The sequence below is a fragment of the Medicago sativa genome, chromosome 5, assembly GCF_051527215.1.
Source record: "Medicago sativa cultivar Bolivia chromosome 5, Bolivia_mono, whole genome shotgun sequence".
Classification (NCBI taxonomy): domain Eukaryota; kingdom Viridiplantae; phylum Streptophyta; class Magnoliopsida; order Fabales; family Fabaceae; genus Medicago; species Medicago sativa.
In genome coordinates, this window is record NC_140753.1 from 79,365,874 (window position 1) to 79,384,273 (window position 18,400).

General features: G+C 31.7%; 2 protein-coding genes across 7 annotated transcripts; both read left to right on the forward strand.

Moving 5' to 3' along the window:
* Positions 1–6,312: 6,312 nt before the first annotated feature.
* LOC146925469 (sugar transport protein 10-like) lies at positions 6,313–8,208 on the forward strand. The gene is made up of 3 exons (XM_085711022.1): positions 6,313–6,744; positions 6,852–7,475; positions 7,693–8,208. Exons 1-3 carry the CDS (start codon positions 6,313–6,315, stop codon positions 8,128–8,130), a joined length of 1,494 nt encoding a protein of 497 aa, XP_085567148.1. The 3' UTR covers positions 8,131–8,208.
* A 3,722-nt stretch (positions 8,209–11,930) lies between these two features.
* Positions 11,931–17,957, forward strand: LOC146925470 (uncharacterized). 6 transcript variants are annotated; one of them, XM_085710393.1, is made up of 14 exons: positions 11,931–12,103; positions 12,440–12,519; positions 13,295–13,381; positions 13,894–14,074; positions 14,159–14,221; positions 14,293–14,398; positions 14,736–14,840; positions 14,928–15,004; positions 15,542–15,659; positions 15,849–15,921; positions 16,091–16,282; positions 16,362–16,479; positions 17,232–17,459; positions 17,539–17,957. In XM_085710393.1, the coding sequence occupies exons 3-14, from the start codon at positions 13,314–13,316 to the stop codon at positions 17,584–17,586; spliced, it is 1,377 nt and encodes a 458-aa protein (XP_085566519.1). In that variant the 5' UTR covers positions 11,931–12,103; positions 12,440–12,519; positions 13,295–13,313; the 3' UTR covers positions 17,587–17,957. The 6 variants fall into 6 exon arrangements, with proteins under 6 accessions (XP_085566519.1, XP_085566517.1, XP_085566518.1 ...); XM_085710391.1 differs by having other exon boundaries at positions 13,314–13,381; XM_085710392.1 differs by having other exon boundaries at positions 12,440–12,511.
* The last annotated feature ends 443 nt before the right edge of the window (positions 17,958–18,400 follow it).

Below are 18,400 nucleotides of genomic sequence, written 5' to 3' on the forward strand. Positions count from 1 at the left end.
TGATGGTTTGGTTTCTTGTACTCTGAATTCTGAAGTGAGAAAAAGAAAACTCACTCCAAAATTAAAATTGCCACCAACATGAGATATCCAAAATCAATTATCGCTGGGAAACTCGTCGATCTCTGAATTGAATATCACTTATTTAAATCAATTAACTCATTGTTGAAATTTTGGTTTATATCTGAATTGAACTTTTGTAAACAGATACATGTATGTTTCTCATAATAATAATTTGATTTAAAAAATCTGCAATCAGTAAGTTATTTGACGGAGGAAGCGGCGCCGAAGTTGAGTTCTGAGGTGGTGTGTGTAGTAGGATGGGGATAACGCCGTCGGTGGTTGAGAAGAGAGGGACGACGGCGGCGCCGGTGGAGGGTGAGGCAGCGATGATGAAGAGAGGAAGAAGGGGGAAGGAGAAGCGGGTACTGATTCAGAGAAAGAAGAAGGAAAGAGTGTGTTATACTTTTCATTAAACAAGTGCTTATGCTAAGATTTTTAATCTCAGCCCTTGATTTAATATTTACCAGATGTCACACATCTACAAAGGGAACAGGGGTAAATGGAGGTAAGTTGTACTCCAACTTCATTTTCCCGGGCCGACCGGTACCGATTCAGCAGCTAAACCGGTTCTAACGGTTTTTCCAGTTCTCATTGACAGCATTCTTTTCTAATAAGATGCAAAAATAATTATAAAAATAATTTTATGTCAAAATTCGTTTAACTTCTACGACATAATCATCCTATATCCAAATTCAACTTCGATAAATGTTCATATGTAGACGTATTAGATTAGATACGTTTGGACAACTAGTATAAAAATACATCAATTATAACTATTGATGTGACTATAGGAGAGAGAGACAACTAATTAAAAAATGATATAGTATCTATACAGTATATATATATATACGATGTAGGACAACCAAAAGGTTGTCAATATATCATTTCTCTTCGAATATATTATGGGAAATGCTAACGAGTGCCCTAAGGGCACTCTTTAAGGACTTTATATAGTAAATTTTTATGAAAAATTGTGCATTCATTGCATTGGAAATTGAAGTGTCAAACTTTTTCAAATAATAATTTCTTAATTAGGAAACCTTAAAGAGAGCCCTTAGGGCACTCGTTAGCAAGACTCATGTTATTTCCAACAGAGGAGGACTATGTGTGTGGTAGAGAGAATACGACTTAGGAAAGCGAAATGTTAAGACACAAGTTAATAAATCAGTTATAGAGTTATAGAAGTAATTTATTAGAATGCGTGATGTGTGTATTATATTTAATTTTTAATTTTTTAATGAATTGAATGCACAAAATTTTAGAAAATATTTAGTTTTTTAGATTTTTTAATATGTGTCGTAAGGGTACAAGATAGAAAATCCAATCTTAAAATTATTTACTTTACAAATTTTTTTCATTGAAACTATTTTATATTTATAGAACGTAGGTGTCCATATTTAATTTCTTTTTTTATTTCAAAGGCCTGACAACAAAATTTACACATTAATTTCTAAGAAATGAGAGAATGTGGGTTTGAACTGCCAAACATATCAAATGTTTTTTCAATTTTATATGATTTTTTTTTTGGTGGAAATTTTATATGGTTTAATTCATGTAAATTTTAAACGATCCATGTAAAGTGATTTTTTTTTTGGTGGAAATTTTACATGGTTTAATTCATGTAAATTTTAAACGATCCATGTAAAGTTTTGTCCAACAATATATAAATCTTTGTTTTTTTAGCTGAGAGTCGTTGATAATTGACAATTTATTTTCTACATGTTTTTTTAGTTTTTATGAAATTTTGTATGGGTTTATTGGTCAAAAATAAAAGGCGTAATAATAAACCAATAAATAAATATAGGATAGCTTGCATGCAATGCACACTAATTATATTTTATTTGTAATATACACTTTGACACCACATGTGCAGTGCAAACGCAGTCTCTGCACCACCAACTAATCATCAATCAACTACACGTGAAGGCAGTCCAACAAACAACGACACAGTCTAAATTGGACAAGAATGCATTAATAATGCACTTAAAAAATTGATGAGTTTTTAATTAGGGTTAATTATGTTTCTAGTCCCTATAAAATAGCGACCTTGTAAGTTTAGTCCTTACTTAATTTTAATAGCATTTTTAGTCCCTAACTTAGTTTTTTTGCCCTGAGTATTACTTCCTACTCAATTCAAATTTGTTTAATTTATGCTTAAACTCTTAAATTTTTGAACAATTTTTTGCAGACATGTTTAGAACATTACTAAAAGTTCCTCCGCAAAAAATTATCGCAAAATTTGATTTCTACATCCAGATTTTATTACTTTTTATCTTTAACTTTTGTCGTTTTAAAAAAATTCATATTTAATTCATTTCATGTCAGAAAATTCTAAATTTTAATAAACGAACCTTTCATAGTGTTCTAATCTTGTCTCAAAAAAATCGTTCAAAAATTTAAGAGTTTAAGGATAATTAATCAAACTTTGTTTTAGCAGGGACTAAAATTATAAGTAAATTTTTTTTTATAGGGACTAAAAATGCTATTAAAATTAAGTAGGGACTAAACTTACAAGGTCGCTATTTTATAGGGACTAGAAACATAATTAACCCTTTTAATTATTATCAACTTTGTATTTTTAAGTTTAACTACACAAAGGACCGCAGGTTCTCTAAAAAAAAAGGGTGTGTAGGTTGTAGTAATATTTATTTCCATCGTTGACAATATATATTTGTATGACCATTAATTTAGGAGTATTCTTAAGAAGTGAACTTTGTATTTTTTTACAAAAAAACTCACTTATTATGTGATGGAGAGAGTAAATAAAGTTTGACAAAAATGACGCTAATCATCGTATAAATAAGGTGGGCAAAGAAGTGCCCCGTGTTTAATGTTTCTAATATGTGATCCAATAAAATTAACAAACAAGTAATTTATTTGGACTTCTTTTACAACTAGTAAAACATACGTTTGTAGCATAGTTCAAATAAATTACTTACGAAAGTTTTCAAACAAAGTGTGAAAAACATTCGTCTCTCCATTGCAAAGTTCTTAAAACATGTAGTCATTTACAATATGAGGAGGGAGAAAGCCCTAAGTTCTATAGGATATATTGCTTTGTAAGGTTTGTAGGCTAGTTTGATTGAATATACTTTTTTTTTAAGGAAGTTTGATTGAATATGCTTGAAAGTCAAGTGAAAATATGTGTAACTAGTTTGATAGAACAAACCTGAAAGTTAGTAAAGTGAAAATATGTGTAATTTGTGAAAATTACTGGCCAAGTGGAAAAACATTCAAGCCCATGTCTTCAATCAAAACATGTACACCCCTCTGGTCACAAATATAAGCAAAAAACTATGTTTTAGATTCATTCAATAAATGATGTATGTGGTCTTTATTGTAGACAACATACATCATTTATTGAATGAATTTAAAATATGAATTTTTGCTTATATTTGTGACTGAAGGGTGTAGATTCTTTTCGATACCTTTTGTACACAAATGACAACTTCAACCATACCAAATTTAACCATAACAATTGCAATGCTTGTTACTATACCGTTGAACTCCTATGAAAATAATGAACTTTACGGATCGTGATTGACTGCAATCGATAATTTGCCGCATTCACGCAGTCACGCATCCTCAGACGTCCAATCATTTAAGATCATAATTATAAATAAAACATAAACTCTTTTTTTATTGAGTTGTTCGATTAAGATCAGACGATTATTAATGTGATAACTACTTGATTTCGTTAAAAAGCTCGCCGCATCAAATCTTATTTCAAATTTTACAAGTAAACTTACGTTTAGGACTGTAATTATTTTTGTAAGTCATCCATTTCATTAATTCTTCAATGTCTGTCCTTTATATTAACATTAAAATGACATGCTTGCTTACCTTACACCCCCAGTGCTTTCCTTCCACAATTGAGTCGAAAGGTTTTTCTGATAAAATGAGATTCTAATCTTCATGCATCCATATTAACAATTGAAACATGATTTTTGTGGAATAAACTTTGAAGTTTTATTCTTTTTTTTTTTCCTGAGCTTATTTCTGTATATTTGGAGCATTTAAAGAGAGGAAAGAATATTTTATTTTCTCCATATTGGTCTATGAATCTGGAAAAATAAGAGTGTAAAGGATCACATCTTTAGATAAGATCGACATACTGGAATAAGTCATTTTATTTTAAAAAGAGATAGAAAACTTTTGAAAAGGAAAAAAAAACGTCAACTTTAATTCAATCTGGTTCTGGAAATGCATGTACATAATAAACAATGGGATAAATTTGAAAGAGAAACTAGTTACAAACCCGTGCTTCGCACGGGTTGAATAACGTATCTTGTAAAAAATTTGGTCCAAAGAAAAAATGAGCAAATTAATGAATATTGCACAAACATTAGAAATCTTTATCAAAATATTTATGAAAGCCTTAGCAACCATTATTTCATCATAGTCACTTTCTCTAACACTTTATTTCCCCACACACAAATATAGCATGAACGAATATGATAGGTGACAAAAGGAATCAGGATACATATTTGACAATAAAAATTACATAGCCACATACACACTACTCTCCTTAATTTCTTAAATTATAATGCATCCTGGTAAATACTGCATATATATTTTCTCGTGTTTTGCTAGCTCATATGAGGGTTAGTTAGTTTTGAAAAAAGTTATTACTAATCGTTTTTTTTTACTTCTTTTCCAGCATTAAACTAGTCATATTTCTTAGATGAAATTTTTGAAAATCAATGAATTGTTCATAATGATTTTTGAAAAGCACATGGACGATTTAATTTTAGATCACCCCATTTAGTTGGCAAATATATTTGAGCTGTTGAGTAAAAAAGAGTTTGTGTTAGATTGGAAATTTTACACCTAAATTTGCATAATTTTTTTTTGTTTTAAAAAAAAAATATCAAAACATAAATCATGTCACCTCAAACTCAATTTTACAAAATCACTTGTACCCTTACATCAAACCGGGCTCCACCCAATCCCAGTATCATTTTAAGAACCCCCACCCCTCCCTTTAACGTGTAATAAATAGTTTGATGGAAGAATCTGATTTAGTGTGAAACTTGTTTTATTTATATTTTATCTAAAATTACTTGCGGCGGAAAAGACATATTAGAATTACTGGTTTGGAAGGAGTAGAGTTTGAGAATAATATCATAACTTTATCTTAAATATTTACAAACAAAACATAAGTTTTTAAACAATCAAAATATCAAATCATTTTTCCCTCAAAAAAAAAATATCAAATCATTTTTAATGATCATTTTCAAAGCAAACTAGAGGAAATATAAGACTCTACAACTTGTTTGGGTCGATAAGTGTCTAAGGTAAGTAAGTTATGATGTTTGAGGAGTCAATTATGAAATGGAAGGCTTTTCAGAATTTGTGTTTGAGATTTGTGCTTAACTACTAGTGGACTTAAATATAATCTCAGTTGGCATTTGGCAACAACCATTTTTTTAACAACTTTTGAGAAAATTATTTCTTCCCTTTTTTGACAAAAACAATTGAGAAAAAAGAGGAATAGTGAGAGTAAGATCACGATATGAGTATATAAAAAAATTGTTGCAAACGATATTATAAAATAGTTGTATAAATATCATTTTTCTTCTTGTATGTCATTTTCATTACTCTCCTTAATTTCAACAACATATGAATATGCATTAATGGCCATAAAAGATTATAAAATAGATAGAGCACATTTTTGTCAAAATATAAGCGTAGAGTGCATATGGTGCATGACCAAGCAAAAACCTATGCGCCTCAAAGAGCTGCTTTGTCCAATTTTGATACATCGTTTTTTTTTTGTCTATTTACTTAAACTGTTTTCTTTGACTGGATCTATTTCTTTTAGTTTGCTTTTACTGCCTCGATTATATGTTTGTACTCACTTTATTTTAAAATGAATATATTGTGTACTATAAATAGATTAATGGAGTGTACCATTAGTGATTTATTTAAAGTTGTTTATCATGTCCTTAAGTTTGATAATCCAAGAATTAGCTCTTAACAAAATATCCTTATAATAGTGTATTGACTCCAAATCTAGCGAACCAATGCTCCTAACTAAGTTACAAGGATACAGATAATTAAAAATACTAAATTAACATGTATTGTTAATGGAATTGCATATTTGGTAATGACTTCCTTTTATGTTATTGGCAATTGTTGACGTTATAAAATGGACATATAGTTTTTTACATATGATATATAGAGAAAGAAAATTGAGCATATGTGTACATCATAGACATACCTAAACCTTAAGATACAAGAATTTGAACGATGGTTGATAGAGTTTTAGCTGCTTCAACAAATAGAAGGCAATATGAAGGGAAGGTCACATGGTTCATGTTGGTCACATGTTTGGTGGCGGCCATGGGAGGACTACTTTTCGGTTATGAACTCGGTGTTACCGAAGGCGTGGCTTCCATGGAACCATTCCAGGTCAAATTCTTCCATAGTGAGAGCCAATATTTTGAATATGACCATGAGTTTTTGTTCTTTATCTTGTTCACACTACCCTTCTATTTTCCAGCAATAATGTCTGCTTTCCATGCTTCCACAAATACAAGAATGTTCGGACGCAAGGCTTCAATGGATATAGGTGGCTTTCTTTTCCTTGTTGGTTCGTTGCTTTGTGGTTTTGCTGTCAACATTGATATGCTTTTCGTCGGCCGCGCTTTGCTTGGCATGGGTGTCGGATATTGTAATCAAGTATGAAAAAGTATTATTCTTATGCTTTCATTTTTTTATGTATAAAATGTCAAGAATATTGCAAGACTAAATGCATATATTTTTTTTTCTTTCTTTCTTCTGAATAGTCTGTTCCAATGTATTTGTCTGAAATGGCTCCTGCAAAGATCAGAGGTGCACTTAACATGACCTTCCAAATGATGATCACAATCGGCGTTCTAGGTGCAAACCTTATCAACTATTGGACTACCAATCTTGACATTGGGTGGAGAATTTCTTTGGGTATTGTAGCCATCCCTGCATTAATGTTTTGTATAGGATGTCATTTTTTATGTGACACACCAAGCTCTATGATTGAAAGGGGCAAAAATGAAGAAGCTAAGAAAATGTTGCAAAAGATTCGTGGAGTTGATAATGTTGATGAGGAATTCCAAGATCTAATTGATGCTAGCGAGGAAACCCTAAAGGTAAAGGATCAATGGATTAATATTACAAAACCAAGATATAAACCTCAATTCACTTTTGTCTACCTCATTCCATTTTTCCAACAACTCACTGGCATCAATGTTATCATATTTTATGCTCCCATTCTATTTAAAACTTTGGGCTTTGGAAACGATGCTTCACTCATGTCTGCGGTAATTATTGGAGGTGTTAGCGTTGTTGCTACGTTTATTTCCATTGTCACCGTGGACAAATTTGGAAGAAGGTTTTTGTTCCTTCAAGGTGGTGTACAAATGTTTATTTACCAGGTAAAAATTGCAACTTAACTAATAATAATAATAATAATAATAATAATAATAATAATAATAATAATAATAATAATAATAATAATAATAATAATAATAATAATAATAATAATAATAATAATAATTAATTCTTTACATTTAAAATAATTATACATATTTCATTGAAGTGAAATCGTTTTTCAAACATGACTCATATAAATGTTATAATCATCGACTGTAGATTGTTATTGGAAGCATGATTGCTATCAAGCTTGGAGTAAACAATGAAGGCTCGTTTACAAAAAATGAAGCCGGTTTTCTCTTATTCTTTATATGTATGTATGTAGCGGCGTTTGCATGGTCTTGGGGTCCGTTGGGATGGTTGGCGCCTAGTGAAATATGTTCTCTTGAGGTTCGTTCTGCAGGTCAAGCTACCAATGTTGCTGTGAACATGTTGTTCACCCTTGCAATTTCTCAACTTTTCCATCCTATGCTTCACCACTTGAAGTTCGGACTTTTTTTCTTCTTTGCTGGCTTTGTGCTCATCATGACCATTTTTATTGCCTTGTTTCTTCCGGAGACAAACAAAATCCCCATGGAAGAAATTAGTAAAGTGTGGAATTCTCATTGGTTTTGGAAAGAATATGTTTCGGATGTTGTACCCATGGAAGAAATTTGAAAACTCAAGCAAAAAGAAGAGCCTCATGGTGAAATAGAGGAAAACGAAGAAACAAAGTCATTGAAAGACACTAGCCATAAATTTTCCAATCAGCAACTATGTAATAATGAGACGTCCTTAATCATGTAATTTTGTTTTAAGAAAACATGCAGTGTATTGAAGGCCAAATAAATAAAGTTTAATAACAGTTTTGACCCTCTGACAAAATAAATTACACCATCTGGTCACAAATATAAGCAAAAATTCACTTTTAAGGTTCATTCAATAAATGATGTATGTGGACTATTAATAGTCCACATACATCATTTATTGAATGAACCTTAAAAGTGAATTTTTGCTTATATTTGTGACCGGAGGGTGTACAACACAACTCCCTAAGTACTGCCCCTTTTGCAATTTTGGTTCCCTAGACCAATTTTGACTCATTCAACGCAGACGTGGCACCCACATCACTTAAGTGAAGTGCCACGTGTTATTTTTAATTTTTTTAAATGTTATTTCCATGCTGGCTTTATTAAACAAAAAAATAAAAAATAAAAAGGAAAATAGAAAGTCAGTCACGTGACTTGGTTCAAATGGTAAACTAGGGTTAGTCATTTTGGCCCCATTTCTTTCATATTCTCACCATTCTTCTCTCTTCGCAAAATCGCAAAATAATTTGAATACTTAAACATTACAACCTAAAATAATTTGCAATGAAATTTAAGTACTCTTTTAGTTGCAAATTATTTTGGGTTGTAATGTTTAAGTATTCAAACTTGATGTCATAATTTTCTTTTTTTATTTTCTTTTTTTCGCTTAAGTATTCAAATTAGTTGCAATTTTGCGAAGAGAGAAGAATGGTGAGAAGATGAAAGAAATGGGATTTGGCTTTGGGGTTTACCCTTATGGTATCGTAGGCTGTCCATTCTTGTATTGACCACCCAATTTTTGTGGGTTTCCTCTAAGGTTAAGTTAGTTCGTCCTCAATAAAAAAAATTGGGTAGGAAATTCAATAAGGTTTGGATTTTTGGCTTCTCAATGGAGTATCTGTTTGGAGTATCTTGTTTTCCACGGTGGGAGGGACCTGAACACACCTTTGTTGTGGATAGAAGCTAAACTAAAACATACTGAGTTTGTTGATTATTTGTACAAGTTTAGCTCTCTGATCATGATTAATCTTTACTTCGGTACTTAGTCAGATTAATTTAGGTTTTTTTCTTCTTGCCAATAGTAGTGTTTAAATTGATAATTTTTCGTTTTTTATGTTAATGACCATAGCAACAAAACTTGCACACATTAAGTGATGAGAAGCCGAAACTCCCCGACACAAAGTATCAAATGATGTACATGCATTCATTTACCATCTGAGTTGTTTTATTTAAAAAATTAATGTGAGATGTGAATTGAATTAGAAAGTATAGTTACCCTTTTAGGATTCTTAAAACAAACTTAATACTGGGTTTTTATTTGTTGAATTTATCCAATTAAGTAAGGGGAAATTGAATTACTAATCACTATTAAAGATACAAAATATTTGGTTATTCTAATTTTTATGTTTCAAGCATTATATATATGCAATACAGTTTTTTTTTTTGAAGAAATATATGCAATACAGTTAAAATATTTTTTAGTCTTTAATTTCTATCAATTATCTATATTTTTCGTAGTATATTCTCGAGATCTATATTTTTCGTAGTATACTCGAGATATAAGAAATAAAGTAATATAGAGATGTATGATTTTAAAATTTTGGATATGTCCAACGTAAAGAGTACTGTGGACTATATATATTCAAGCATTTTCATTATTCAAAAAATGTTTGGTTGTTTTTGAGCAAAATTGTTTTTTCTCTTCCGAGCTAATTCTAATTTGAATCTAGATTTGTAGCACTTGTGTCTAAACATAATTTTTACATTATTAAAATTTATTACTCAACTGACTTTTGCGTAAATATATTCAAATATTACCATTCTTGCTAACTCAAGTAAATCAGTCACTTAATTTGGACACATGAAGAATCATGAGGAGGCTTTTTTGCTATTCAGTGACTTATTCGGTCCACCTCCATATTTTTACATAAGAGTGGGTTCAATTATTAGTCACGCCTAGGAGAGGTTTTCAATTCCAATTATATGGACTTCTTTCAACAACAACAAATATCCAATTATATGAACTATAATAAATTAAGTGTATAATTATTCTCCCACAAAAAATTAATATAATTAATTTTACCAAAAAGAAAAAGAAAACTATAGTAAACTAAACATTTGGTTTTCTATGTTAGCTTAAAGTTTGTTAGTTGGGATAAATAGTTTGTTCAATATGGTGTTAATCTTATTGTTTCCTCTATTTTATATTAGTCTCATCTTTTATACTAAGTATAACTATCTCAACTGAAAATGGAACTTAGAGAAGTAGAATTGACCTAGACTTTGTACATAGAAAAGTGGGAGAATTCATTGATACCACCATATATATACCACCATATATTCTATCATAAATGTTCCAACAAAATTAGAACAAGCTCTTACTTTTGCAAATCTAAATGGACAGTCGAAAATATAAGGTTAAAAAACTAAACAAAATTGATGTATTAGGTTAAAATTTGAATCAAATGCATCTAACTTGTTTGACTTTTTTTTACCTATATTTGAGATGGAGGGACGAGTACTATTCATGATCTCCCTCCGAAAATATAGTTTATTATTTATTTGAAGAATATATATAAGAAAATAACATAAATATAAGGAAAAAGCTTAATGGTACGATAGTTGGTCGACGAAAAGCAACGAATCCACTGCAGCCATAGGATTTTATACAATAACCATTGGATTTAGACTGTGTTTTAATTTTATTTATTTTAAAAATGTAAAAATCCTACCAACCTTTTATCGTGTGCAGTCGTGCGCATATATTTCGCACTGTATAGCAAGGCTGTTTTGGAAAATCTCTTTATTTTTGTGCAGTGCCTTACAAGAGTAGTACGACACTACAAGAATTCTCCTAGTTACTGGTAGGTTTAGACCCTCAATAATACAAAAATAACCCTCAATTACATTACTAACAAAATATACCCTTAGTAATCCAAAAAATTACATTACTGACGGTTACTGATAGGTTTAGACCCTCAAAAATACAAAAATAACCCTCAATTACATTACTAACAAAATATACCCTCAGTAATCCAAAAAATCACATTACTGACGGATAGTATTGTTAATGGCCAATCATTGTGCCAATAATGATGATGCACATGACACTGAATTTCTGACAGATTTTAATTTGCCAGTAATGTTCTATCAGATTAAAAAATCCGTGTACTCGTGAGCTTAGATAATATATGCAAGGTCCGGGGTTCAAACCCCGGCCACCACAAAAAAAAAGATTAAAAAATTCGTCAGTATCCCTTTATTTTCGTCGGTACCCTTGTAGTAACTTTTTATCGAGAAACAACAATAATTTGTAGGAAATACTAACAAGTGCCCTTAGGGAAGCTTAAAGTGGAAATTTTACTTTAGAAATTGTGCATTCAAGACATTGAAATAACAAAAAGTTACTTTTTCTACATAAAATTTAACAATAATTTCTATTTTTGAATCCTTACCAAGTGCTCTTAGGGCAGTTGTTAGCATAACCTATAATTTATTAAAAAGCTACATATATAAAATGAACAAGTTCCAAAATAAAGTTATTATTTTAAACTTCTTAGCATATGCAAATTTGCACATGATAGATTTCCCTTAAAAAAAAAAAATTTTAAATAAATAAGAAAATTAAAACAAACATAAACTAGAAAACACACATCAAGGTTTCCCTTCATCTCATTTGGTTAGAAGGGGTTTTTGCTTTGTCTCAATCGTTTTCCCTTCATCTTGTTTTTTTGTTCAATTGTTCCTCTCTCGTTTTCTCAATTGTTTTTGTTTTTCCTTCATCTGGAGCTTGGTGAACCCACACACTTCATCAAAATCTTGAGGGATTTCTTCTAATTGAGGTGAGTCTCTCAAATTAGGTTCTAATTATAATAAAATGGAACTGGAATTAATAAAAAGCAGTTCTTACTGATAATAAAATCTTGAGGTGATTTTCTAAAAATGACTTTGAATGAAAATAATTTAAACAGCTATAGTTTGGGCTTGGATGTGATTATTGAATCAAGACTTTGACAACACGAAAATGATAATAAGTAGACCTCAATCATTTTGGTTTGGATGAGATTATTTCATATGACCCCTTTTGATTGTTCCATCACATCCCACATTTAAGAATATGTAAATTAGTTTATGTCTTTTTGAATTAACATTTATATCACTACTGTGATCGTGTGCAGGTTTGAATGTATAACCTCCCACCTCAACTTTTTTATTGAATGCTTGTTGAATCGAGAATTTGAGGTCTTCAGGTTTGAATGTATAACCTGCCATTTTTATCTGATAGTCAATGCCATTTTGTATATATCATATCTCTGCGCTGTAAATTCTATGCTTCTGATAGTAACTTTTTATTAAAAAAAAAATATTCATTTAGTGATTTGGAATGCATCCTGCCTATTGATTATCTAATAGAACCTGTTTATACTGTTTTCACAAGGATTCTTTTGCTTCTTATTATGTTGAAACTTATTGTTTTTCCTTTTCACTTTTACACAAATGAATGTTGAAAAGTTGATGAATATGGTTGGTATTGTTCGACTTGACAACAAGAAATGGAAGCTTATAGGCATGTTTTTCCTAGTCCTTTAAGTTTTAATTGTCAAAGTAGTTAACGTTGTCTTCATAATGTGTGTGTGCGCGCGCGCGGGGCATATACTCTTGCTCTTTTAATGTAATTGCTATGTTTTGCTTAGTTTGATGTTGGAGATTTGATTATGTTATGGTGATTGACTCTAATTTTATTCATTTATTTTGAATGTGTCATTAAAGTTGTGAGTGTTTGAATTGTTCAATTAATGTACACATGAATTACATTTCTTTCATATGTGTACAATTGAATTCGCTGCATGACATCTATATATCAGAATTCTGATATTGTGGATTGGTGCTCCTAAGCCAATTAATCAGTTGATTGAAAACTCTGCTTATTAATTTCTTGTTTCACTTTTTTGTTTTTCGGAAGCCTTTTTGTTTCACTTATTTATAAATACGGCTCTCCACCAAGTGTTTTGGCAATTTAACCATAGAAGCAGTGGTGCTTTCTTCTCACAGATGGACGACCCGTTAGACTTTGAGGTAGAAGACGACCTTCTCAAATCCCTTCCAATCAACAAAAAGAGGTATTTCTGCCCCAACCTTTTCAAGTTTCAATTTTTACAATTTTCCACTCTTTTTTAACTGTAGTGTTTTATAATTTAGTTTCGCAAAATTACAACATTTATGCAAAATCTTTGTTCTTTGTTACATGTATTTCCTTTCATTTATTTAAAAAAAAATGAGTTCTAACCAATGTAGCTCTGACATTTCGAATTGAATGTGTGTCTGGTGTTTGACATGTCAATGTCATTGCTTCATAAGTTCTAACAAATATTTAAAATTTATATTATAGTTTCCTAAAATTGCAACTATTATGCCAAATCTAAGTTTTTAAGATGAGTTTTCCTTCATTGAATTTAAATAATTAACTAAAACAATGAGCTTTGTACCAAAAAAAAAAAAAAAAAAACGCTAAAACAATGAGTACAAACATTTCAGATTTAAAGTGTTTCATATATGTTAGTGTTTTGTATCGTGTTTGTGTACGTCGGTTCTTCATAGGTTGTAACTAGTAGTTAAAATTTATGTAAACCAGGAAGGAAGCTATTGGGTTGGATGATCTTCTTAATGATCATTACAAAGAGAAGAAGAATAAGCAGGCAAAGAATAAGGCTAAGGCAAAGGCAAAGGCAAAGGAAGAGAAGAAAGACGATGATGAAGATGAAGATCGTAAGGAAGCTGTGTTGACTACGATAGTTGAGAAATGTTACAATCAGGCACAATATTTACTTTCTTTTTACCTGTTCTTACATTACAATCAGGCATAATACGTTACTGATTGCTTTTGCATTTTTATCCAGTTGAAAGCCTTTGGAGAAGAAGATGAAATTCCAGTTTGGGGGGTAGAAGTTTTTGGTGAAAAGGTCATTATAATAAATCTAATGTTTTTATCTCTTACTTGAGATTAGTAATGTTTTCATTTTGTGTGCTGCAGAAGCCATTTCCCCCTCTGTTCTTCCCTGACCTCAGAAATTCTAACTTTATACAATCTTCTTTGAACAACAGACTAAATTCTGTAGTGGAGTTGGCTGCAGACAAAGGTTGCTAGGATTTATTTATTTTTTTTGTTAAATCATTTTTGTGTGTTTTCAATTCATAAAGTGAATGAACCATTTATTCTTAGTATTGCAAAATAGTTCACTAAATTAAGCAATATTTAGGCTGAGTTTAGATAAACAGTTTAATTAAGCACTTATAGGACAAGCATTTATCATATAAGAGTTGTTATATGATAAATGCTTGTCCTATAAGTCAAATTGTTTTCATATAAGCTATAAACTGTTTTCACAAGCTATCCTGAAGATCTTAAGGACATGTCAAATGTTGTTTCTATAGGCTCTACCAAACAATTTTACGAGAGCTTGTGTGTTCTTTCAGGAGATAGCTTTCTTGAAGTGTTACTACTCAATGGTTGGCTTACAAAACTAGCTTTCCAATCCGGCCATGTTGAAAAACATGTAGCCAAATGGGCCTTCAACACAAGTAAGTGAAAGCATGGTTTCTTTCATGTTTATAATGTCTTATCTATAAGGATGATTGTCATGCATTTGTTTTTCTTTGTTATTTCAGTGTTATATTCATCAAACGAAGATCTCCGTATCTCTTCCAGCGACTTTTGGTCTGGAATTCTCTCTTCTAGTAAAGAGGTAAACTTTTTTTTCTTTTGTAGCAGTAAATTTTTAAGGCAGAAAGGAAAACTAACAGCCCCCTTCCTACCAAATTTATTAGTACAAGATGCACATAGTTGCAATATAACTGACAGCCCCCTTCCCACCAAAAAACCAGATAGCAGAAAAACCAAAAGATTGCCCTGACACGCAAGGAAGCAGCAGCACCCTGTTACACAGAACAGCAGAACCAGTGCCATACCACTCCCAGCCCAAACTGAACCTCCAAAACCAACACACTCCCGCAGCAACCAGCAGGAATGCAAAACCGTTGCTACCCCAGCTGGTCCAAACAGTCCATCTCACACGACAGCAGCAAACAACAGTACCGCGAAAGAAAGAACGCTTCGGACACTGAAGCACCACCTCCCTTACCTTAAAAACAATCCTTCGGATTCCTCATCCATTGATATATTTAATTGTACCGTCAATTGAAATGACGACATCACATGTTTTCTCAATGCCTTTATTCTCCAATATATTAAATTGTAACCACCAATGGTCATTCTTTACGAGGTTGATAAATCTTCAGTCAAAATTGATTGGTTTCCCGAGTACTCAGATTTGAGAAGTGCTCTTGACACATACGGGTTTCTCTTTAAATTTTCATCTAGTGTTGAGCAAGAAAGTTCAGGTATCTTTCCATAAGAGATTTGAATACGTTATGTTTCGGCACACTAGAGCATTCCATTTCAAGAATATCTTATTTCTTTTTCAATTGCACTCTATTTAGAGATGTTCACGTGATTTTTAAATTGGAATGCTAATATCTTGCCATATCTATTACCATCTCGCTAAGAACAATATATGTTGTTGTCTTTAGATTCTAACAGTAGAGTTCCAACCCAATATATTAGAGCCTGGATCAGATTTGTCACTTCTTGTTCTCAGATAAGGTAAAAGCAACGGCAACAAGTCTACTCCAAATACAACCCAATGGATTTTTATGTCATGTTTATCTTTTGTTAGTTATAAAGTTGCATCACTTAGATTACTCGTTGATAGTTCAAGTGCAGCATGTTGAATGTATGATATTGGTAACTTATACCTCGATTCTAATCACAGGAGTAAAAAAGCTATCTTTTCTACTGTAGAAGCTGAAGAGCTAGCTCAAATTATTATATGTCTATTGCTAGATCGTCAGCTTGAGGGGTTGTTGGCCGTTTTCAATGACTGCTTGCAAGCAGTTGTTGATTACTTTACTGACCAAGAATGGGGCTCAAGTTGTGAGAACATAGCGAAATTCATCGCTTGCAGGTTATTACTTCTATTGATCGTTCTTGCTATTAGCTATCTTTGCTTCATTTCTCTTATTCTTTCTGTCTTGGATGTGCAGTGTCTTGGAAGACTTGAACTGCATTCAGATTGTTGAATGTGTGTTAAAAGTTAATTCTCGTTGTAAGCAACTTAGGAGTTTTATTGCCTATCAAATCCTGCTTTCTTTCTTTGACGGAGTATGTTACTTGCCCCTCCCATCAAGTATATTTATGGTTGTGCATTTAAAAAGTTAAGTGTAGGACCTGGTCTGTGATGGAAGCAGTTGTTTGTTTGCATACTTTGCATGCATGTGATAAAATTTCAGTATTTAGCACCAAAACTCAATTTTCATATTTTTATTGACTAAAATTTAGCACGGAAATTCCTTTCTCGCATTTTGTGCATAATGTTTGAAAAGTACTTTATTACAATTCATCTCTGTATTTAATGAAGCTGTTACTTACTGATTTTAAAAGGGGTTGTTTTTCTGCTGAATTTCTGTAACCTTTATGTGGAATGTTATTAGCACTGTTTACACTCATTCAATTCTTTTTATTAACAACTAGCACCAAATTATATCTGGTGCTGAAACTTTTGTATCAAGTTATATTTCTAATAAGCCCTTAAATTAATATCAACCATAGGATTCAAGCACATAGTGTTTGAGTGCCCTATCTATTGATATATTCTTAATGGATAATAATACAATGCATCCTTTGTTTATTTGTTGCAGGGTCATTCACAGGTTCAATTTAACATATGGTGTACGTTACATCTAAAATATATGTTGTAAAATGTGCAAGTGACTAACTGTTAGACTTGACTCCTGATGACAAAATTATTTCAATTAAGTTAGCAATGAACACACCAAATTCACTTGCAGTAGTGTCTTTGTGATGTGACAGAGAATTGCTTTCATATAAGTGACATTGATATGATTTTTCCGCAGGCCAATAGTGGAGTAGAGATCCTCAAATCACTTAATGCAATTAAATTTAAAGACAAAAGCTGTGATTTCTTTAAAGTGTACATTCACTTAGTTTTGGCAGCGAATTGGGTTTTGTCCAACGAGTCATTTGTTGAAGACAATCCAGTAATCTATGAGATGTTCCGTACTTTTGTTAGTCATTGTTCTACCTTAATTTCAGGAACTGACCTACGATCTTATGCATCACAGGTGAGTGGAACATTTTTCTTATTATAAACAGGTATTTGGTAACACTGTGATTTGACATACATCTATAATTTTGTTTCAGGTTCGTCATAAGGCTTCATATCTTCTGTGTTTCTCCTTCCAAAACTGATTAGTATAAGGTATCTTCAATATCATGGCAAATTACAAGTTGTTGCTACTCGTTGACCGGCATGAATCAAGATATCTTGCTTAGCATCTGAGGATATAAACTGCAACATGTTACAATAGCACGGCCACAGAAAACTTCAAAGGCGTGTCTATAAAATCCAAGTTTATTTAGGACAATTATGATAGGGATCACAATGGGAAAGGTCTGCTTTTTGAAGAAGAGAAGTATTCACATTCAACTCATCTTTGTTGATAGTAACTTCAATATTTGTATTCTTGTTTGGTGGAATATTAACCCGTATTTCATTGTGGTATTATTTGCATTTGGAATAACTTGAAAATGGATTTATATGTTAAGCAACTTACAAACTACCCTATTTTTGTCCTCTTCTACTGTTTTTGGTGGAGCATTAAAAAGTAACTACCCTATTTTTTTTTTCTTCCTCTTCTTCATCCTCCAATGGAGGGGTAGTCCAGGGTCAATCATCAACCAAAGAAGGGGTGGGTTCATGGTCAATTTTTGACCTGAAATCATCCATTTAGATAGTTTTCTCTTCCCTTTTCTTAAATAAGTGATTTTCACATATATTTAGCTGTCTTAAGTTATTTCGGCGTCTTAGTGCATCATTGTTTTGTTTTTTTTTCTTCTTGTTGCGGTCTTTGTTCGGTTCAAATTGACAGATAATCTCCGATCTATAGCATATTTAGTTGATGATGTTGATGTCCGTATATTTTGGCTGTATAACCACCATGAATCAACCAAATAAAATTGGGTATGGCTCAGTATGTACGATGAGTACAATACGTGTACTTGG